Source organism: Suricata suricatta, chromosome 12 (assembly GCF_006229205.1).
Source record: "Suricata suricatta isolate VVHF042 chromosome 12, meerkat_22Aug2017_6uvM2_HiC, whole genome shotgun sequence".
Lineage (NCBI taxonomy): Eukaryota > Metazoa > Chordata > Mammalia > Carnivora > Herpestidae > Suricata > Suricata suricatta.
In genome coordinates this window covers 44,224,692-44,249,175 of record NC_043711.1, presented here as the reverse complement: position 1 = coordinate 44,249,175, position 24,484 = coordinate 44,224,692, and the positions used below count along the sequence as shown (strand labels likewise).

Sequence of the window (24,484 nt, the reverse complement as noted above, 5' to 3'; positions counted from 1 at the left end):
TTAGCTGACTGCTTTATCCCCACTTTGGGGGCATAAAACATTGGATAAGAAAAGTAATGGTGTAATATAGACCAGAAGGGGAGAGTGCTTAATTAATTATTTCAGAAAAAGTATGTAAAATGAATTTGGAAAACTATTTCCAGAAGGAATGAAATGTGACTTCCAAACACTGCAAGCCCCCAGGAACCTATAATTAGTGGTTTTAATTAATCTTGTTTGGAATTATTTTTATATACTCCTGAACCTAATAAAAGTTAGGTTTATATACTCCTGAACCTAATAAAGTTAGGTTTAACTGTCTCTCAGACTTGTATTCTCTCAAAATTGTTGAGTCAATGAGGCTTAATTTTTGAAATTCGTATTAATTCTATGTCCCTAAGAAGAGACTTCTATCTATGGCCTGGAGGCAGAAAGCACCCTCAGACCATGTATTATTTAACCCACACTGTTAAAACATTTTTGGAAAATTTTGCCAACGTAAAGTTTCCAGCTTTTCGTGAAAAATCTCCATGTACTTTCTCCATGGCAATAGTCAGCTGGAGTTGAGCAGCATTTGAAACCCTTGCGTGATCTGACATTGGGTGCCATTTTTCATCAAGATATATTGTTCTTGTGTTTTCTTGTTGGTAGAGTCAGGATAATGTTAATAAACTAGCTATTGTATTTAGATCTCAATCAGATGTAGGGAAATTGAAAGGACAGCTATAAAAGCCAAATAGCTAAAAAAAAAAAATAAGAGAGAACATATGGTTGATTATGTTTTTATTAAAATCATTTGTTGCTTATCTATGTGACACTATAGTTCCTGAACCATCTGATTAGCACTGGTCCTAATACTTGCTTTTGCAAAAGAGAATGAGTGTGGAATGACTGAACTTGTAAACTGACTGAATGGTTCTGGTAGGTCTCTTTTCTTCCTGTCATGAGTGTAGCTGATCCCCGAAAGGGGCTGATTTTTCTTTTTTTAAGTAACTGACATGGAATACAGCTGCAGCCAACCAACCTCTGAGAATCTACAAATTAGGAAGTAAACCTTCATTATTAGAAACCATAAGGTTAGAAGCCATGAGATTTTGGACTCATTTGCTCTGCAGCAGAGCCCAGTAAAACAGCTGACTGGTACAGAGCAAACTTCATATATACACAGTGAAACATCTCTCCATGTGTTTAATGTACAAAATTTGCCTGTGTCTAATGAATTTAAGAGGACATTAGGAAAAACACCATGGTGAGAAGTGTAATCCATAAATGGAAAATATGTGTGACAAAAACCTTAATGAAATAAAAAAAGCCTATGTACTTTCTGTTTAAAAAATGCAAATAAAGTAAATGATGCTGTTAAAAAAATTTAACTTTATAACCACAAAAAAATATAATCCAAGCCTCAAAACCTGCTCCTGCTTCTTTATTTGCATGATTTGGCTGGCCCCTGAAGACTATGGAAAGCTAAGCACCATGGCATTTCTATGAATGAATCTAATTCAACTGATTGTTGTTGGGACATCTGGGTGGCTCAGTCGGGTGAGCAACTGACTTCAGCCCAGGTCATGATCTCACAGTTTGTGAGCTCGAGCCCCACAACAGGCCCATTGCTGACAATGCAGAGCTTGCTTCTGTCCTCCTTTCTCTCTGTCTATCCCCTGCTCATGCTCCTCTCTCTCTCAAAAACAAATTTAAAAAACACTAAAAAAATAAAGAAAAAGAACCTGATTCTTGTAATCTTACTGAGAACTCTGCATGTGACTCATTTCACAATTTCATAGAGTTAAATCCTGGTATCATTTTTAATTTTTTAAAATATTTATTTGTATTTCAGAGAGAGATACAGAGCACAGCAGGGAAAGGGCAGAGGGGGAGGGGGGAGACACAGAATCGGAAGCAGGCTCCAAGGTCTGAGCTGCTAGGACGGAGCCCAATATGGGGACTGAATCCAGGAACCATGAGATCATGACCTGAGCCGAAGTCCGATACTTAACCGACTGAGCCATCCGGGTGCCCCAATCCTGGTGTCACTTTAAATTCCAACTTGCCATATATCATAGGGAAAAATGGGTTTTAGATAAGGGTAAAGCCTATAGGAGAAACTGATCAGTTTTGAAATTCCCTCCCTACAAGATCAATCTGGGTTTTACACTAGAAAGGTACACCCCTTCGACATGAAACACTCATACACACACATGCACCCACATGACAAAGATAAACAGACCCAAAGTACTCAGGGGTGAGGTGCCAGGCAGTACACATGAGGATCAAAAGCTAAGCAATCTTAACCAATGGCAGGAGAGGCTCTCAGCATGTGGCTGTCAACAAGCACAGATGACCGGGCGCCACCAACAGTTCCGAACCTGGGAAGGTGAATGTTCAGTAATACATGCATGGCATGCCAACAGCTTTGCTCTCTAAGGCAGGTAAGGTTATTGAAGAAAAAACTTAGCTGAGTGAGATAAGACCTGCCTAGCTTATAAATAAATGAACAATAATGTTTTATATAAGCCAAGAATTCCATTTCCCTTTCAGAATCTAAATCATCCTGATTAATAAAATTTAATCACTGAAATACTACAATGCTTACACTTCTTCCATCATGACATTCTTCCATTCCTTGAAACATCTCCTTAAAACATATAAATTTGCATGACTTGATAATAGCATGTTTCAAAATGTTGCTCAAAGACTATCTGAATCAAAAATTCCCCGGGGTACAAGCACCTAACACTTGATCTTGGCTCCGGTCATGATCTTGTGGTTCCTGAGTTCGAGGCTTGCATCCGATTCTGCATTGACAGTGTGGAGCCTGGTTGGAAGTCTTTCTCACTCTCTGCTCCTCCCCCACGCATTCTCTCAAAATAAATAAATAAACTCTAAAAAAAAATCCCCGAGTCATTGATAGAGAGTGCAGATTCCCAAGAAAGACGCCATACTATTAAGTCAGTGGGATGATGGAATGAACATTTTATTTTTTTAAAAGTTTGCTCTGCACTGTCAGTACAGAGCCTGACGTGGGACTTGAAATCAGGGAACCATGAGATCATGATCTGAGCCAAAGTTGGACGCTTAACTGAGTGAGTCGCCCAGATGCCCCATGGAATGCACATTTTAAACAAGTCCTCCAAATAAAACTTCTCACACAGCCACCAGAGTTCAGGAACAAACCCTTAAGACATGAGACTCTATCTGATGTCTCAGGTCCTCACATGCATATTTTCAAAAGCATGGATCAAACTAAGTATGGCACAGTCAGCGAGCCGTACTTCCAGCCTGTTCTCACTTCTCCCTTGCACAGACAGGACCACGCAGTCTTACCTCCTTTCTGCTTAGTGTGACCGTGTGACTGGAGACCAGTCAACGGAATGTGCACAGAGGTAACGGGTCCCATCTGGACCTAGTCCATGAAAAGCACACAAGTGGCTTCTTTCACCCTTTCCTGCCACCCTCAGGGAGACAAAGGCAGTGACCATGGATATTAGATGTTGAAATGAAGGGGCAAAAATGGATGGAGCTAGAGAGCTTGATTTGGACCTTATCTGAGCAGGAGATAACATTTTGGTTTACGCTTATACCTTTTCGAGTTTGTTACCATAGCACCTATTATCTTAATTAAAAGACTAACTCCACATAAATGCATTTTCATGGCAAAGCAGCCAATGTTTAGCTCTCCCTCTTGCCAGTGCACGGATTACTTCTCAAGCCTTACCCAGTGCTACTATGGTGTGTGTTTTGTTTGTTTTTAATGACAAAAAGTACCAACTAATGATCATCCTCAATTTCTGCTCACAATGTTAGGAAACAAAGCCTTTACCATCCTTGATTTGCACTAAATTAACAATCTTACATTTACTTAAAGCAGACAACATCAGTCAGAGCTCTGCAATTTTTAAATAAGTTCGTGTTGAAGCACTATCGCTATAACAGTAGATTTAAACTCCCAGCTTTCGCATGTAATTTTCTTGATGGGCTTAAGGCTCCTTCTGACTTCTGTCTGTGGGTGGATGGAATCAGAGCGAGGAAAACTGCAGCTTTAAAATAAGAAAAGATGATTTTCTCAGTGTACTAGGGAAGACCATTTAGGAGATCTGAGAATTAAATGGGAGGGAAAAGCATGAAGCCATGTCGCTGTGATAAAATCTCTGTGGAAACATTCAGTGGCGTCCCTGAGATTTTGGGGAAACTCACTCAGAGACTGCAAATGTAAATAACAATGAATGCACAGGTTTTTCAAATTGTATTCTACGACCTTGCCTCCTTCCAAGGCCATTTGTGGTCTGTTCAATGCTGACTTCAATCATAAAAGGATGCCGGAACAAAGACACTTGTTGAAACATGTAGCTTCTGTTTCTCTATTATATTTGAAATGTTTATTTATTTATTGAGAGAGAGCATGCATGCGAGTGGGGGAGGGGCAGACAGAGAGGGAGAGAGAGAATCCCAAGCAGGCTCCACACTGCTCACAGCCAGATGTGTGAATCATACCCACAAACTGCGAGATCATGATCTGATCTGAAACCAAGAGTCTCACGCTTAACTGACTGAGCCATGCAGATGCCCATTTCTTCATTTCTTATATTAAATTTCTTCTTGGCCTTGTATCTGTTTCATTCCCCTTCCCCAGGACTAGTATGGCCTTTACAGTAATGCCCTTTGAATTAGCTGCGAGCCTTTGGTTGTAAGAAACAGAAGACCACCAGAGTGAGAATGCAACATACATGCCCATCTACTAAGGCTGGTGCAGAGCACCCAATGGCAAGAAAGCAGGTGCCAAGGAAGGAAGGGGGAGCCTGTGGCTGAGCATTCCTTAGTCTTCACTCTCTGCCCCTGGCCTCTTAATCCTTGGCAGGGCCGCGTTCTACTTCACGTGCACTGGCTTTCTTGGCTGCCTAGCCCACATAATCGAAATAGTCTGCCTCAAGCTTCAAAATTCAAAATTCTATCCTTCCGGACCAAATACCAAGTTTCCAGATGAGAGCATGTGATTGGCCCAGCTTGGTCAGGTGTCCTTGTCTGGGCCAATCAGCCAATGCCCGTTGGAACATGCTACAGGTAAGTGCAGCCTGTGGAGGCCTTAGGGGCTAAGTCCCAGGGGAGAGAGGCAGGCATGGTGCTTGTACAGGATAAGCATCTCAAAGATGCTATTCTGCTATTTCTTCCCCTTCCCAGCTCATGCTCTCTCCTTCTGCTATTTCTAACTGTGACTGTGTTGTTAAACAAGAAACAGCCAAGTCCTTCATCCTTAACCACTGATTAACCAACGAGGAGGGTAATCCAAACATTTTCTAGAACAATGTTTTCCAAAGCAGGGTGCAAATATGCTAGGCAAGAAAATCCTCTGGAGTACAAGAAAAAAATACAATAAACCCTCTTTATAGATTTACTTTTATTTAGCTATTATAATTTTTATATTTTCCCATATAGTAAAATTACTAGAACTGTAGTATAGTTTTTTTTTAATAAATAAATCAGACATTTCAAACAAGTCACATACATCCTCACAACCTTCCTATAAGAGTAAGTTCTGTGATTATTCTCTGTTTATAGATAATAAACAGATAGGTTAGGCAACGTGCCCAAAGTTTGTAGTCAGAGTTTGAACTGGAACTCAAGCAATCTAGCTCTTAGATGCCCGGCTTATATCCACGATGCCTCCTAAGTATGACTGAGTAACAGGGGGTAGTTGGTGAGACAGAGAGAGCGGAGGTGCTTCTAGACATTTTCATGATATCAGTGCATATATCAAAAGATTTTGAAGAACACCATCACAGAAGGCAGATAATGTATAAATCATAAAAAAAAACCGCCCAAAACTGAAGCCTACAATTGTGAATATAAAAAAATCTTTCAGAAACTAACAGATTGGGGCTCCTGGGTGGCTCAGTTGGTTGAACATCTGACTATGGCTCAAGTCCTGATCTCACATTCAGCTCCCTGCGGTCAGCAAAGAGCCTGCTTCGGATCCTCTCTCTCTGCCCCTTCCCTGCTCATGCTCTCTCCTTCCAAAATAAATAAACATTTTAAAAAAAGGCAATAGATCTAGGTCTGAAGCCCAAATCTACTGTTGTGCACCTCTGCACAAAACACCCTACTGGCTTCCGCTTCAGCTTGTCACTCAGAGTAAGAGTACTGCATCCTTCCTTGATGTTATGAGCAATAAATCCAGTGTCTGGTTGAATAATGGCAACTGTAACTATTATGGTTATTTCAGGGATAACCAGTCATCAGCAAACCCACCTTTCTTACTTCTTGTGGGACCTCAGGCCCCAAGGACAAGATGACTCCTATTTATCTTTCTATTTCTTACATACTTTCAGGGCTTTTCACTTGGGGACTAGTTTTGGGTGAGGTTCAACAAATATCAGTTGGAATACATTCCTATCCAGTTTATCAAGAATGCTCTCAGTTTTATTTTTCTACTAAATACAAAGATTTTTCAAGTAAAGGAGCATATTTATTATAGTAAAATAGTATTATAAGACATAAAATGCCTTCTACACATCAACAGATATTTGATATATGCATGAGTAAATCGATGAATGAATAAAATGGATGGGTGGATGAATGGGTGGATGGAAGTATATATGTACGTATAAATGGATGGAAAAAAATAAAAGGATAATAGGCAGATTCAATGAATATTTCTAATTCTCAGATTCCACATTCAAGTACTTCATAGCAACATGGTTTTTCATCACCATTTCCAACTACAAAATGGGTACTCAGCAATTAAGACTATTCTCTATAATATATATGTTATATAATATAGCTATAATATACATAATATATCTATGCTCCCTGTAGAGATCAAAATATTTTGCTTTATCCATATAGTAGCAGCTGAGATTTGTGTGTCAATGGATTCAAAACATACCTGTCTGAATGCTACTATGAATTTAATATTTTGAACTCCACTAAATGTCGAGTCACATCAGAATTGACATATATTAAAAATCAGTTTTACAATTTGGTAATTACTCATTCAGTCTACAGGTGGATTCTCTACCTTTTTGCCATGACATGTTAACCTACCCCTATCCACTCCCCTCTCTCCAATTAGGAGCAATACATTCAAAACAATAGTCTATGGGACAGATCCTTATTCCTGAGTAAGCCACCTGCTCGTCTGCTTTACCTTGATCTCACAACTTGTGACGGTATAAATGCCTGTTAAGATGCAACTTTTTCGGTTTTAGGGAAGGGGACACCTCTGATTTCTCAGAGAAACATTCCCCAGTGACCTGTGACGCAAACGCGATGGAAGCCCAAAAGTCCACGAACATAAATAGCACAAAAGTGTAGTGAAGGAAAAACGAGTGCCCAAGATAAAACGGTGTTACGTTTGCAGATTATTTGCAGAAATTATTCTTTTGAGTTAATCACATCCCAAAACACCAGGTGGTATGTCTTGGCACCTTACTGAAGGGTCTAGCCACTGGACTCATCTTTCTAAAAAATCTCCTACTTGGCACTTTTTCTTAAGGCCTACCCCATTTAAGCTACCTGAGATGACTTTTGTTTTTGTCTTGGGGAAAGAAAGGAAAAAAAGAAAAAAAAAAAAGACTGAAGCTGTTGATACAGAGGGTGTAAATCCCACGCCATCTGGTTATATTGCTCACAGTTCTCACCTCTGTCACACCAGGATTTTCAAAGTAATTTTTAACATCAAGTCACTTCAGCCTTCGCTACCTGCTGTTTGGCATCTCACATTGTCCCCTGAACATCCCAAAGGCTGTGTTGTTGTAAGTGCATGGCAGTGTCTGGTGCTGTCAATTCAGAAGAGCATGCACACAGCAAAGATACGGGAAGCTGGATCAGAGACCAAACACGGCAAAAGACAACCTATTCTCCACTCGGCACACATGTCATCAGCCATCTTTGGACAAACATCAACTCTTTGTTAACATGCATGTATGCAAGAACCTGATCAGCTTATGAATTCCTGCCTTATTAATATTTATCATGATGTGCTCATAAACTAGTCTTGTAACCTTATTTATAATAGGGTCATCTTTCTGGTGCATTTGAATTTCTAATGATTTTGTAGCGATACCAGCAAAGACATGGTAATTACACTAATTCCCAGCTAATTTTCACACTGTTGATAACTAGATTACTAATTAAGCTATAGATAATCCATGCCCAGTCTCTCATTTCTGACTTGTCAATTCCTAGTTTTCCAACTCATTTCTAAGGGGATGCTAATTCCTCTTGCCGTGGAGAGGTACTAGATTGTTCTGCAGAGAAAGAAGCCAATGAATAGGAAGTGGTAGAAAATGTCACAGGATGAGTGAGAGATAAGACCCTTCTCAAGTGACAGGGACCTGTGTTGCTTAGAGAAATTTGAGGGACTCCTAAGAGAAAGTCCTAATTGTCACCTACCATGAAACAGTTTTTCCTTCTTATTAGCATCAAATAAATGGTAACTGCTCTTGAAAAAAGCAGCCCCAGGTTGCTGCCACTTTCTTATAAATTATCTGCATTAGTGAATTAAGGGAATATGAATATAAGTAATATACACAGTTTCCATGCTTTGGTACCCTGACTTAGGCTCTTTTCATGTATAATTCCCTAGTCTATTTTGGAAGAGTATTTCTGATTTTTATCCCAAATAAACAAAAAAGGAATAAAAAATTAATTTACAAGAGATTTTAACATAATTTATTAAATGGGCCCAAACAGAAGAAATAGAAGCCAGGAATTTAAGAAAAAGGTAGAAACAGGTATGGTGACCTTCAATAAATAGCTGTGAAGTACCTTTACAGACCCTGTTGCTGGTCCCAGGAAAAGCACAACTGAAACCCAAACAAAACACCTTTGGTGCCTGTTCCAGCTCCATGACCTCCACCCCAGAAAATGAGGAATGCCTTTCCAGCGTAGGACCCTTCAGACTCCTGACGTGTTTCCCCGGGAAGAAGAAGGCCCAAAGCAGCGTGGGAAAGGCACACCTCAACACTGCATCTGTCGATGACTCAAAAGTGCACAGCACGGCTCTCACTGATGTCACCTTATTGTGATTCAAAGAGGAAAAGCCTCATTGCGCTCAGAGGTCTGAGGCGGTCTCAGAAGGGCTTTGCAGAAACTACTACACCAAATGGATGAAGGACCTCGTCAACACCTAAAGTACCCCACGTCAAATAATTTAATTTCAAAGTCTTAAAGTCGGTTCATGGGGTGAGGGTCTCTAAGAAATCTTCGACCTAAACTAAAGGCAAGTTTGAGGTCAGGCTGGTCTTTGACATCACATCTGGGAAGTTAGAAGTCATAACAGAAAACCCTGATTCCTTCTATGTTCAGGACTCTGGGGCCTTCATTAAAAGGGCAACATTAAAAAGGGCAGTCCCCTAACCCTTAGAACTTAGAAAAAAGAAAGAGTTTTTAAAAACAGTTTTTATTGTTTGTTTGGTTATTTATTTATTTATTTATTTATTTATTTATTTATTTATTTTCAGAGAGAAAGAGAGAGTGTGAGTTGGGGAGAGGCAGAGAGAGGGAGAGAGAGAATCCTAAGCAGGCTACATGCTATTAGCACAGAGCTTGACATGGGGCTTGATCTCATGACTGTGAGATCATGATCTGAGCTGAAATCAAGAGTCGGCAGCTTGGGGCACCTGGATGGCTCAGTTAGTTGACCATCTGACTCTTGATTTCAGCTCAGGTTATGATCTCACTTTCGTGAGCATTAGGTTCTCTGCTCTCAGCACAGAGCCTGCTTCAGATCCATGGTCTCCCTCTCTGTCTGCCCTTACCCCACACCTCAAAAGAAATAAACATAACAAAAAAGAGTTGGATATTTAACCTGAGCCATCCAGGCACTCCAGAAAGACAAGAGTTTTATGAGACATTTTAGATATAGATATAGATATAGATATATAGATATAGATATATAGATATATAATTCTGTTGGAGACCAGGAAGGCCACCAAACAGGGGAATAAATCTGAGTGAAGAGCATCTTAAGAAAGACTCTTCAGGCTTGAATTGGATAAAAAAAAATAGTGATGCCCTCAGTGGGGAGGTAATATTTTAGTTCTGGAGTTACAAACATATTCCAGTGTTTGGGCCCAGAAACTGGTTAAAGGAAAGGGAAGGAGTGAGGGCAGAAGCAGGTAACAGGAAATCCTAATGGAACAGGCAGGCTCGGGTGTTGCTCTTCGGAATGTGGTCCATGCAACAGGAGCGTCGGCTTCACGAGAGAGCTTACTAAAAAGGCAGAATCTAAGGCCTCAACCACTGAATCAGAATCTGCATTTTATCAGGTCCCCAGTTGATTCACTTGAAATCAAAGTCTCAGAAGTACTGGCTTGGCACAAACCTGAGTTGGGCATTTGGTGGAACTCTGTAGAGATTTCTGCTCAGGAGACTTTGGTATTGCTGATCTGTTGAGCTCACATTAATAATGGCGTCGAATATTAAAAGAGAGCCATTAACTCTGCTGCATCTGATGTGAAATGTCAGAAGCTTAGGATAGTCATGCTTTCACTGAGGACTCTGTGCCTTTGTACCACGGTCATGTAGAGAATGGCAACTGGGGGCAGCTTTAGGTTGTGCCGGAATATAAAGAACCCCAGCCAGGAGCCAGACTTTCTACTTCCTCAGAGTTCTATGATTTTAGGTTGACTACTTCCTCTCTGAGACACACTATCTGAACTCCCAAACTGTAGCCCTAAATAACAGCTAGGACTCAGTGCTGAAGCTTACTTTCTGGCCTCTGCCTCATCTGTCACTTATAAATACGAAGTTGGGGGGGTTCCTGGGTGGCTCAGTTGGTTAAGCATCCGACTTTTGCTCAGGTCATCATCTTGTGGTTCATGAGTTTAAGGCCCACACGGGGATCTGTGCTAACAGCTCAGAGCCTGGAGCCTGCTTCAAGTTCTGTGTCTCCTTCTCTCTGTCCATCCTGCACTCACGCTCGTGTGCACACGCACTCTCTCCCTCTCAAAAAAAAACATTAAAAAATTTATAAACCACAAGTTTGGGCTCAGGGCATTCAGTTATTGGCTAGGTGAGAGTTGAGCCTCTTGCTACCTCTAGGATGGAAATTTCCTGACTCTATCTTAGATTGTCACTCACCCACTTCCTCTCCATACTTTTAATCAAAGGAATCTCCTAGCAGATGATTTCCACAAAGAGCAAGTACACTGTTTAGCATCTAAGTAGTGTTCCATAATCCGAGGTTGCTGTGACTGTGACTGTTAAGTTTACTGTTATGATTATTATTTTGCTATTCTGTCCCTACTCTCTTAGGGTATTACTCTGGTAGGGAACATGGCGGATGAATAAGTATAATGGTGTCTTCAGTAATTAGAAAATAGAAACACAATTAAATATTTCCAGCCATGGAGAAGGGGCCAAGAAGAAATGAAGAAAGGTTAAGAAGTGAATGAAGGTAGAGCAGAATGGTAAAGACAAAGAAGGGCAAGTGCATGTCCTGTAGGGTCACAGAATGAGCCATGAGTGCCACAGATCACATGTTTTGATAAACCCTGGGGTCATAGCTTCAGTTGTTTTATGCCCTGCCTCACACCTTTCACTAAATCAAAACTCCCTAAGTCAACAGGCGATAGGAAGTAGGACTGATGACCGGTTGTTGTGGTTGGAGCTCAGTCTCATTTGTCAGTGCCTGCACCTGTCTGCTTGACACCCAGGGCATATTGGTTGTTAGATGCTTATACCTCTAGGAACAAAGTTTCTAGTGATTTCTCAAAAAGCATTTATAACTGAACAAATCTTAAAAAAGGATTCTTTTATTCATTTCATGAATGTGTTCATTTGTTCAACCAATATTTACTGACTACTTGTTATCAATCAGCCTTGGGCTGCTTATCAAGTGTTTATTACATTATTTTCACATGTGCTGAAGAAGTTCACCTTCCCTTAAGCACTTGGGCACAGAACAAACAGCATCTTGGACTCTGTCTTAAAGGAGTGCACCAGCCAATGTGTCAGGGTAGAGGATGCAAATTGTGTACTCACACACTCACTTAGCATTAGGTAGACTTGGGTTAATGAAAATCCTATTTTCAACATCTAAATGTGACACTCTAGCTCTGATCATTTTCCTGTACATCCAAGCACTAAAGAAGATTGGTCTCTGTTTAGTTCTTTACAGTCCTATCCATGGTCTAGGCTCTTAAGGGCTAATGTGCCCTATCTGGGGAAATTTCTTTCCTTCTTCAGCTACAAGCCTACTTGACTTTCACAGTTACCCCAACCTATGTGCTTGAAAAATGAAAAGAGAAATACATTAAGCCACCAATTGTTCTCAAATTGCATGATATTAGAAAAGAATTCATCTTTTGTAGCATATTTCATCCAACATGTTAGTCAACCAAAAGGTCCTTCCTTTTGTTATCAGCAAATATATCTAATCATATAAATACTTAAATATCAGTCAGGATCTTAAGTCAGGTCAGCATTTCCAAAACTCATCACAGACAAGATTCTCCAGGTGTTTTTTATATTTATTTAAAAAAATAAATTTATTTTGATACTTCCTTGGTAGATGTCATTTTAGCCATTGTTTCTCTCTAATACATTGCCTTGCTTTTTCTCCTAAGAAAACCCTTCTCTTACATTAGAAAACACACCTTTCTCATGCAAGTGGTACTAAGTAGACACGGCTGACCCTGACCCTCTGATGCAGGAATAATCTCCTAAATAAGGCTGATCTGGTTAAAATCAAGAGCCATTGAACAACAGATTGTCTGCTTCGTTGGGAGCGCTAGCATTAAGGACCAATGAGTTGCAATTATCGTAGACTACCTTTGCCACCACAAAGAGTCTACATTACATTGAATCAACATTGAGGGAAGCAGAGTCATGAGATATAAAGAAAGGACAATTGTTCATGAAATTGGCTGAACTAATGGCTCCAGGAGTTTGGGAGACTGGGTTCTCAGGGAGCAAACACTGAGATAGAGTTTGGGATAAAATATTTTTATCAGTGATCACAACTTATAAAAGGAAGAAAGCAGGAACAGGACTGGGAAGAGAAAGAAGTCCAATTGTGATGCGGTCCTACAATGCCCCAGAAATCTCGGCAGCAGGCTCTGGAAGACTGCCCATCAGAATTGTCCCACGATGGGCAGGAAGGGCTGACACTTAATTTCTGCCCTGATGAATCCCCAGATGTGAACTCCCCAGACAGGGTGAGACTATGGGCAAGTAAGAGAAACTCTATAGTTGAGGAGCTCAAAAGGGAGTTGAGAGCTAGAGGCTATCCACTGACTCCACTACCACGAGAGACTAAGTCTTTCCAGGTGGTGCGTCTCTGTCACAACTATACAGCTCTACTAGAAGCCCACTAATCATCCCAGTGATGTGGGCCAGTAAACTCCCTATTTTCTTCAAGCCAGTTTGAGCTTCATTACTTTTATTTGCATTCAAGAGACTCTGTTTCCCTTCAAAGTTAAAATTCCTCTGTAACTTCAAGATTCTAGAAAACACACACTACTCAAGTACGTCGGGGAGTCCAAAGTAAACCCACTCCCCCAACATCATGGCAATCTTGTCTGCTAATCAAGCCCTCCAACTGGCTCATACGTTTCAAGTGATCAGATAGGGAGGACGGGAAATGTTTGTTTTCTTGGACTGAGGGTTTTGTGATTAAAACTGACAAGTCACTGGGGGAAAAGGACCTTGGTTTGTATGTCACAAAACAAATAAAGTCCATCATATTTTCATTTGAATAAACTTCACCATGATTGGAAGGCAGCTTCTCAGTTTTGCCTCTGGTCAGAAAGATCCTCCATAACCTGCTTATCTCTCTATAATTCCCATCCTCTCAAGAACATAATCGTTTGTTTCTTCAAAAACAGTGATTTATACATTAATAATGCCCTCTTTGTTCCTGTAAGTGACCAAGTTTTCAGGAGTGATCATGAGAGCAAAATCAAACAAACACTCGAGGCTCTTACTGGGGGAGCAATGCTTATTAAATTATTTTCCAATGTGCTGAAGTTCATTTTCACTGAGTTTTTAGCAGTATTTCAATTTACAGCAATGTAGCATAAAATGTGCAACTCCACCGCCTCAGTGAAAATGATGCGAATAAACATACACGTATTATTTTCATATATGTATCACACATAGATACAGAGGTCCAACAGCATATATTTATCAGGTTGAAGTGTGTGTATGAGTGAGAAAGAGAGAGAGGCACAGGATGGGGGGTGGGAAGAGAGAGGAAGGGAGAGAGAAAAGGGGGAAATGATAAAGACGCTAATGTAGGTCATGTTCTAGAACTAAATAACAAATGATACGGCGTAAGAAGCACTGTTCAGCACCATTAGGTAACTGAAACAAACTTGACCGCACTTGCCTTTACAGCACTCCCTGTTGTAATAAATTATGTTTATAAACTTCTCTGGATGAACTATCTTATGTACAGTTTCTTATATTCCAACTCAGGTGACAGAATTCAATACTTGGGTTATCAATTTTCTCAGGGTAATTTAGGGAAGCAATAACAGTACAGGCTGTTGATCTCACACTGAAACTCAGTCAATAAATATTTACAAAAACACAAACAGACCACGTCTTACCTCCGGAGTGTGGCGGCGGGCCGCAGAGCAGGACGACCCCCTGGCCTTCACGCACAGACACGGTACTTCTCATTTTGGTTTGAAAATTTTCGAGATCTGATTTGAAAACAAAACAGAAAGGAATTTCAGAAAGGATAAGACAAATAAAAATGTTTGCACAGAGCCAATCCCTTCTTTTGCAGGATAAAACCCTTTCTCAGGAATCTCAAGAGAAGAACATTTTATTTGAAAAGGAAAATTAGGGTTTTGATTTATTAAGGCTTCTTAGAAATTCAGCAGTACAATAAAAATATATACTCACTAATCCTGTGGTGCCTTAACAGCGTCAAAGCAGCGTGGGCTATCCCAACGGACAAAGCATGTATTAGAATTAAATAACTAGACAGTGTGACTCAAAGACGAAAATGAAATACCTTGAACCAAAAACATACATAAACCAAATTCCACACTTGCCACTGTGATTCATCAAATCATGAAGATGTTTAGCTTTACCCTATTCTAATGAAAGCCTGCTATTCATGAATTTCTCCCCCCAAATATTTTATTATCAGGAGCCTAAATAAATTTTATTCTACCTATAATTATTGCGATTATTTAGAAAAAGAATTGAAAATATCTGGGTTCAGGATACAAGTTCTAAGTCTTGAAGGGTTCTGTAGAGAACAGTGTCACTGTAAGTTACCATGCAGGTAGAATTCAAAGGATCACAGCATATTAAATCCACCTATTCCTTTTTATTTGTAGGTGTGAAAAAAATGCAAATAATTTTTATAACTGCCCAAAGACTTTTTTTTCCACGTTTTTCATCGAGAAATCAAGGCAAATACTGTTCTGACCACCAGGGATTATTTAAAAAAATTGTTTAATTTCTTCCAGTAACAATCCAGGAAAACAAATTCTGATTCTTATTCCAGAATGGAGAAAATTCCATTGGCTCATTTTGAACAAAACTTAAGCTTTCCAAGGAAAAAAGCAGGAAAAAAAATCTGTTTCTTTTAACCCAAAGCCCGTGAATTCCACAGTTAATATATGCAATGGTGTCACTTTCTGCATCGGAACAGTTGCACTGTCAATTTGGGAAACAATACACTCATCTCCTAGCTCTTGTAAAAGTTCATATAAATTGCTTAAGTGGTGAGGCAATATGTGTGTTTCAGAATACAACCTGGAAAATTTCCACTTTGCCTGGAAAGATGTAAAAAGCAAAGTAATTATCTTCAAACTGATAAAACTACAAACTGCAGGCAGTTATGAATATTCTAAGCACCTAAAATCAGCCCATCAGAGGACAATAAGAGGGTCTATTTGCTTCATTTTAATGCTTTTGAAAAATAGTATTAAATTACTAGGTTTTAGGCATGGAATAAAGCTATTCATCAGAACTTACTATGTATGCTCATAAAAGAAAACATTGTACATATGGACTTATTTTAACCAGAAGTTACCCTTCAAAAATGATCTGATAACAGAGCATTATTATTATCTTCAATGTGTAAGTAAAATGCAACATAATCAAAACATGAAGTGTGCTGAAATATCAAAACATGAAGCATCCTGAAATATACCTGAGTTGGAACTACAAAATTGTACCATCCAAATGTTTCCCAGTGACTAAATGCGGGCGTACATCATATCAGAATGTAGCCTCTATCTGGAAAAATAATATCAAATGATTTTCTGGCAACCAAGTATGTATCATCATTTCTGATTTCTTATCCAATTCTTGTTTTATTCTGTTACACAAATTCACACCATGGAAGTGGTTCATCCCTGATTTTAGTTAGAATGTGCAGAAAAGAATAAAACAGTTTTATGGAAACTAATAATGTCTCTTTTTTCCCTGATAGGTAAAAATCTCTTTTGCCTAAAGCACTGATATTGTCTGGAACAGATGTGCCCATTGGGCTAGACACTTGCATTGATACTGTCTCTATACTAAAGAACATTATTATTACTTTCTTTTGGATACCTGTAGCCAGTTTGAGGAGCATATACATCAGGGATAGCAAAAAAAAAAAAAAAATCTGAAGTGGCTTTAACATGTTTTCCAGGCCTTTGTTGCTAGCAACCTGTGACTACAATAAAGTTTTGTTTTCTTAAAAATACAGTCCTCTGAATTCTTGGTTTATGTTACTCAAACTGTGGTCCAGGACCACCTGCATTATTATCACCTTGGATTCTTATTACAAATGCAGATACCTGGGAAATGGCTTGAAAGTAGTCAGTTAGAAGGAGAGCTGCATTTCAAACAACCTTACTGGCTAAAGTTTGGGCACACAAAATATAACTTGAGGGCACCCTGTTAAGATGTATAAAGTTCAACCCAGATTAAGTGTCTTAAAACATCTCAAAATTTTGGGAACCTATGGAAATGCTCATGAGATAAAGAATCCGTTAAACATCCATTTGGCAGTAAGGATGAAAAGTGAAGCAGTCACTAACTGAGCAAGTATTCCCTGAGGACTTCAGCCTGCTGCAGGCTAGGTTCTGAGATATAAATCACCAGGGCTTCCTTTCAAGGAGAGCCCTGTGTGGTTAGAGACTTGAGACCAACAGCAAGAACCTTGCTCTAGTGGTAAGTACACAGAGGGGCAAACATTCAACCAACAGATGTAAGAGATGCCTTGAAAGAGCAGCCAGTCACATCCAGGATGAGGGGCGGGGCTGGAGATGCTGAAGAGGAGAGTCTGTTCAGACAGAACAATCAACAAAGGAAAACCACTGACGCCAAAGAGCACCTGCTTCAAAATACAGCCAGATTTCCTCCTTTTGGGGGCAACACTAAGGACTACAGATATAAAGGTAGCATAAGTGTCTGCAAAGTTTCAGATTGCCGAAAGAAATATCTCTTGGATGGTTATGCGTGTAACCCAAACTCAAGGTAAGGGTGCCTATAGTCCATTCTTGGCAAGAAGTGTATTAGAACAAACTCTGCCTAGGAGTCAAAATAAATAAATACTAAATTCAGGATTTATTTGTAGAAATAGATTAGAACACTTCTTAGAATTTTATTTTTGTCTCTTTTCCAATTCTTGCGAGCTCTGAAATTATTCTACAGTCTCTCATTAGCTGGACATTAAAAACAAACCAAGACAATAGAAAAGCATCTAAAAGAAGTAAAGTTAACATCATATTTGGTGGCGTAGGACCGAAAGCTTTCCCCCTAACAGGAATATGACAAGGATGTGCATTCTTACCACGAAAAGCTCTAGCCAGTGCAATAATGAAAGGAAAAGAAAGAAAAGGTATACGATTTAGAAAGGAAGAAATAAACTATCCCTATTTGCAGATGACATGTCTAAATGGAAAATGAGAAGGAATCTATCAAAACCAAACCAAAACCAAAACCAGAAACCTCTCAGTATAAGTAAGTGAGTTAAACAGGTCAGAGGATGCACTTTCTACACAGTAACACTGAGCATGCAGAAACCAAAACTAAAAACACAAAACTACTCACAATCATTCAAAAACATGAGATCCTCAGGCATACATATATAAAACATGTGAAGGATCTATATTCTGAAAAAGACAAGATACTGATAGAAAACATTCAAATGTGAGTAAATGGACTGGAAGACTCAATATAGCATGACTTATGCAAATGCTGTGCAATTAGTGTTAAAATTCCAGCACATTTTAAAAATGTGTTCTTTTACTTGTTGAGGGCACTGGCAAACTTTTTCTAAATTTTATATGTAAAAGTACAGTCCTGAGAATAGCAAACACCATCTCCACTCAGAAGAATAAAGTGGAAAGAATCACTCTACTTAACACTAAGTTTTATTTTATAGCTACAATGATCAAGACCACAGTACTGGCAAAGGGATAACTACATAGGTTAATGGAAGTGAATAGCCTAGAAATAGACTCATATAAATATGCTCACTGAGTTTTGATAGTGGCAGATGCAATTAAATGGAAGGATAACCTTTCAGTTACATCATGCCAAAGCAACTAGACAACTATCTGAAAAAAAGGACCTAAACCTGACTCATATATTAAAATTAACTCAAAATGAATCATAAACTTAGATGTAAAAAAAACTGTAAAATAAACTTCGAGAAATACAGAGGGAGAACATCTTTGTGACCTGGGACTAGGTGAAGAGTTTTTGGCAACAAAAGACCTGACGAGTACCTGGATCACTAAGGGAAGACTGATAAATTGGATTTCATCAAAATTAAAAACTTTTGCCTTATGTAAGTCTATATAAAGAGTATGAAAAGACCAACTGCAGAATGGGAAAAATATTTGCAAACTACTTGACCAGGAAATGAATAGTATCTAGAATAAATAAGTCCTTGCAAAACTCAGTAATAAAAACCAAAAGTATTCAGTTAGAAAATGGGCAAACAACCTGAACAGACACTTCCCTGAAGAGAATACACAGATGGGTAATAAGAATATGAAAAGATGTCATTAGCCATTGGGGAAATATAAAGTAAAACCTCAGTGAGACAGCACTGCACACTTGTGGCTAAAAATAATAAACGGTGAAAACGCTAAACCCTGAAGGTTTAGGATGTAGAGAAACTGGAGCACTCATCCTTTGCTGGCTGGAATGCAAAACGTTACAGCCTTTCTGGAAAACAGTTTGGCAGTTTGATATTAAACTAAACAGACAACTACCATATCACTCATTTATCCCAGGAAAAATGAAAACATACCTTCACACAAAAATCTGTACACAAAAGTTCATACAGTTTTACAGGCAAAAACCCTTAACTGGAAATCACCCAGATGGCCATCATTGCCCTCACACTGGTACATACTTACACCTTAGATCAATCTTCAGAACGATGCTGAGTGAAAACAAAAACAAAAATAAAAACAAAAGAAACAATGCTGAAAGGTTACATACTATATGATTTCCTTTATGTAATATTTTAAATGAGAAAAGCAACTAGAAGTGGAGAGCAGATCAGTGGTCGGCAGTGTTTGGGAAGGTGGGAGCCGAGATTTGGGTATGGTTATAGAAGTGCTGTTGGGGATATTAACTGTAGTGATGGACACACAAACAGCGCAAGTGATAAAGCTGTATAGAACTAAACCACACACACACACACACACACACACACACACACACACAGAAGAGTACATGTAAAAGTGGGGAAATGTGTGTGGAAAACAAAGAAAAACAAAAAAAAAATCCAGCTCTCCATATTTCATTTTAGTTTTTTTATACTCTCCCTCCACACCGCCCAGTCCGCAGTGCTGCACTAAGATACCCCAAAGTTTTAGGCACACCATGGGGCTGGTGTCTCTAAGGCTGGCATCAAAGCGAGGTGCTGTGAACCAGAAAAGCAGCACATTCCTTATTCAGAATGCTTCCCCATCCATTCACCTGGGCCATTCCTGGAGTATACAGTAGTCTACTTTGATGTCTGTCCGTTAATATTCTAGATTGAGCAGGTTTTCCATGGACTTCTCAAGGTCTTTACTCTTCAAAAATTTTTTAATGTTTATTTATTTGAGAGAGAGAGAGCACAGCAGGGGAGGGGCAAAGAGAGAGGGAGACACAGAATCTGAAACAGGCTCCAGGCTGTGAGCTGTCAGCACAAAGCCCAAGGCAGGGCTTGAACCCATGAACCATGAGATCATGACCGTAGCCAAAGTCGGCCACTTAACCGATTGAGCCATCCAGGCGCCCCTCAAGGACTTTACTTTTAGATTGATCTCCCCAAGCTGTGGAGAGGAAGACAAGACCACAAGAAACCATCAATACATACAGAAAAGACTGAGGCAACTCTGATTTCCTGACAATCATGTGCTCACTTTGGAATCTGATTCCATTTGCTATATATTACGGATATTGGTTTCTCCATGTAGATTAACTCAGGTAATCACCCAGCAAGCAGAATGTGTGAAAGGTCACTGAGTATAACCGCAGGGCTACGGTGCACAAGTCTACTTCTGCATGACTTAAAATGAGCCTAAGAATGGCTATTGTTTCCCACCAAAGTCAGTTCAGGAAATTCAATGTTAAGCCAAATTAAATGAGTTTCTTGATACAGAGTAAGTCAGAGACCTTAACAGAGAAAACACACTGATGAGGTCTACCAATGTCAGATGGGTATTAGAGCCTCCTAAATGCATCTGCCCAAAGAGTTCTGTGCAGAATATTTTATGGGAAATGCTGGAAAAGGCCATATGTGAAATTGGGTACACATATGTGCAATTGGGTTTTCCATAAATACCAAAAAAGATGCCAATAAAAGACTGAGAAATAAAACAAACCATTTTCTCCCTGGGAGGATTAAAATTAAGCATAAAGTGGCAGTATGTGGGAAATTTAGGCCAGTTGACTAAACAGCCTTAACGCTTAAAGATTTAGACCTCTGCTTCCAAATACCTTGTGATTATTTGCATTTAGAGCATGAGGAACTATTAAAAATCATTATCACTGAAAACTGCACGTGAACTTTACTAGTTGTGTAACTCAACTGCATTTGATGCTATGAGGTGAAGTGTTACCTTTTCAATTAAAATGCATAATATTACCCAGTAGTGATAGTTAAATAAATTGTCAAAGGAACACAGACAGGCTGTGTAACAGTGCCATGCATAATGCTTTAAATGTCTTTAATGTTGAAATGCTTAGTGGTTTGTAGTTACCAAATTAAATCATTGCCTGAACAGTGTACATTATAAGACTGTCTTTGAAAGAATCAGATAGCTTTCAGTAAAAGAAAGCTGCGCACTCCTATACAAAAGCTAAGAAAAGATTCAATGAATACATCTGGAAAGGCAATAAAAATCAAAATTGCAGTTCAGTTAAGGTTTTCAGCTTCATCTCCATGGTACCTGGTGTTGAAAGAAGAATCGCATGCAATGATTCAGCTTCTACTATCAAGTGGCAGAATTTCAATTAGTTGAAAAATCTCATTAAAGCATGCTCCACTCAAAAAAGAAAGAAACAGAAACAAAAACAAAAACAAAAACAAAAACCTGTGTTTCAGTGGATAACCATGAGTTTTCTTCCTTTTTCCTGACACACGCAGAAACCTCTGGAAGATCTCCCAAATCTGAATATTAAGACACAGCCAACTGACTCTCTGTCATCTTCAATGTCACCAAGTCCAAAACATAACTATTATTTTCTGCTCTATATCCCAACTCCCAAATTCAAAGTGTCTCCTCTTATACTTTATTCCCTTTCTTATTTAATATATCAGTCAGATTCTCAAAACATTTAATCAACTATGAAGTCTCTATGGGAAAACTGTACCATGGCAACATTTGTGTCTTAGGAAAATAAAAATGTTCCCTTATGTGAAAACAATGGCTTGTTCAACAAAGTTTGGTAGTGTTTTAGTTTTGTTTCTGCAACAGCAGGGCCTCAGGTGATTTAGCATGTGTGGGAGATGGTCTCAGGAGGTGGGAGGGAGGGAGTGAGGACAGTAAGAAGCTGCTACTGGAGTCCACGAGGGCTTGATTGCACAAAAGCTTCCAGCAAGCTGATGCAATGTCCTGGGGAACTGTCATTTTGCAAGATGGGAGTCTGGGACATTTATACACAGGCTCCAACCTCAACAATGGGGGGACCCCTACCCCATCCTGGAGAGGGGGTAAGAATTCCTCCATACTCATCAGAGCGTGCACTAGCTCACTATGAACCTGCAAGGGAGTGTCTGCCCTCCTGCAAATGAATTAAGGTGGGCAAAGAGGATGTCATATTGGGTCCCAAAAATGTCTACTGAAAATTCTTATTTGGAGCCTGGCCTTTTAAGAGGGTTTAAAACAGGTGTGCATTGTCAGTTTCTAAGCAGACTTAAGTATTCAGTATTTTCTAAGCCTACTCAGGATATAGCGATATAGAGAGGCATCTAATAAGATCTTAACGTTTTTAGGAACTGTTTAGTTTTGTTTTTTAAGTACAGCTTGGGAGTTCTGGCATCAAGGGTGAGACCTAAACATCTTCTATAAGATGCTTCCTCACAGATATGTCCCAGCGCAGTTTCCCTTGGTCTCCCATCATTCCAAGGCTCTGGCACCCCCAACCATCAGCCACATTCACAGAAACAATAACAAACTATTTAGATTTCCCTGAGCACAAAATGCTGGTCTAGTCAATCAAGCAAATAGCGTTCCCACTTCTTCATGGGTATAGCACACGTCTATTCATCTTTTTTTTTCCGTTTATTTATTTATTTATTTTTTAACATATGCAACTATTTTCCATCATTTACAATATGGTAGTTACAATGACACTCCAAACAGGAAAGCAAAGTAAAAAATCAAAACCCCAACTTCTCTATTTCACGTAATTAGACTTATACAGAAATTAGAATGTTAAGTAACAACCAGTTAATCACCTAATTTCACAGCTATCTGAAGTGGCGATCGGATCGTTATATAGCAGCTTATCTATGATACATTCAAGGTACACGATACAATTTATTACTTGCCCACAAGCTAAAACACAGCCTGCTTAATACCTTTCCTTAAATTCCACCTCTATGCTACAATATACTTGAGGTCCAGGCAAAAAAGTAGCTACCTTTTACATAGGAAATGGATGATTAAGTCTTTGGTGTTGTAAAAGCAACTTCATTTAAACATAACCAGGGGCGCCTGGGTGGCTCAGTCGGTTAAGCCTCCGGCTTCGGCTCAGGTCAGATCTCACGTTCGTGGGTTTGAGCCCCGCGTCAGGCTCTGTGCTGACAGCCAGCTCAGAGCCTGGAGCCTGCTTCTGGTTCTGTGTCTCCTTCTCTCTCTGCCCCTCCCTCTCTCATGCTCTGTCTCTCTCTGTATCAAAAATAAATAAAACATTAAAAAAAAAAAGTTTAAACATAACCACCCCCGGGGGGTGGAGCCAAGATGGCAGAGAGGAAGGGAGCTCTGTAAACTCCATCCACACCATTTATTGAACTGAGAAGGATATTACGCTCATCTGCGAGAGTGGGAGTGGAAGGAGAAAATACAAACTCCAGAAGGAATAGAACCTCAAGGATACCTGAGTGAGTGGGGGCGAACGGGGGGAGATCCGAGGACGGGCCAGCCCGGGACGGGCAGGGGAGGAAAGATCCCCAGCCCAATGTGGCGCAAGTGCGTGGCGCCCGAGAGACAAAGGGAAGAGACAGAGTCGGAACATGCTCATAGAACTGTCTCTGGGGAAGAGGTATAGAACGCTTGGCTGTGCTTGGAGACAGAAACCCACTCCATAGATAACTGCTGGGTAGCCTGAATCCCGAACCAGGGTGGCGCAAGAGAAGGAATAGCCTCCAGCCCTAAGCCATCTCGGCGGGGAATCAGAGGCATCTGTGGCTGTGAGAAGCGGTTGCGTTGGGGAGGCGCGCTCCCCTGCGGGAAGCGGCCAGAGTGGTGACTGCGCCAGGCGCGAGCAATTCGAAATTGGTTTTGGGAACGGGACCACGGACCGCATTTCCACGGCACACCTTGCCCCCTGCATGGACTGCGCGAATCCTGGGTCCCCACAGGGAAAAAATAGGGCGCACACCTACGCGACCCCCAACAAAGAGTTGGTGGCGGGTGGAGGCCCAGGCGCGCACTTAGACTGTAGGAGCTCCCAGCTCATTTCCAGCAGTGCACAGCGTCTTGAGCAAAGCTATCGGAAATTAAGAAAGACTCGGTTTTTTGCTTTTTGTTTTTTTCCTTTCCCCCATTGCAATCACGATCCTGACTGGGGGTGGGGACTCCGCAATTGAGTCTGTGAAGGTGCACACTTCACCTCCTGCTGCTCATTTCGCCTCAGGTAGGGGCAGAGCGTCTGAGAACAGACTCCAAGACTTACCACATCAAACCAAGCCTATCCACCAGGGGGAGCTGCTGCTTGCTTTTTTTTTGTTTTTGTTTTTGTTTTTTTGTTTTGTTTTTTTTTTGTTGATTGTTTTTTTAACATATAAAAATTTTTTTTCTTCACTAGTTTCGTACTTCTTTGTCATTATTACCTTTTTTTCCTTTTTCTTTACTCAATTCCTTTAAATTTTACT

General features: G+C 39.9%; 1 protein-coding gene across 1 annotated transcript in view; it reads right to left on the bottom strand.

Annotated features, from left to right (window-relative positions):
* CNTN3 (contactin 3) overlaps positions 1-24,484 on the bottom strand; it is a 240,047-nt gene that overhangs the window by 131,768 nt on the left and 83,795 nt on the right. The window contains exon 4 of the mRNA XM_029917321.1: positions 14,532-14,627. Within this exon, the coding sequence (XP_029773181.1) occupies positions 14,532-14,627 (96 nt within the window). The remainder of the gene's footprint in view (positions 1-14,531; positions 14,628-24,484) is intronic.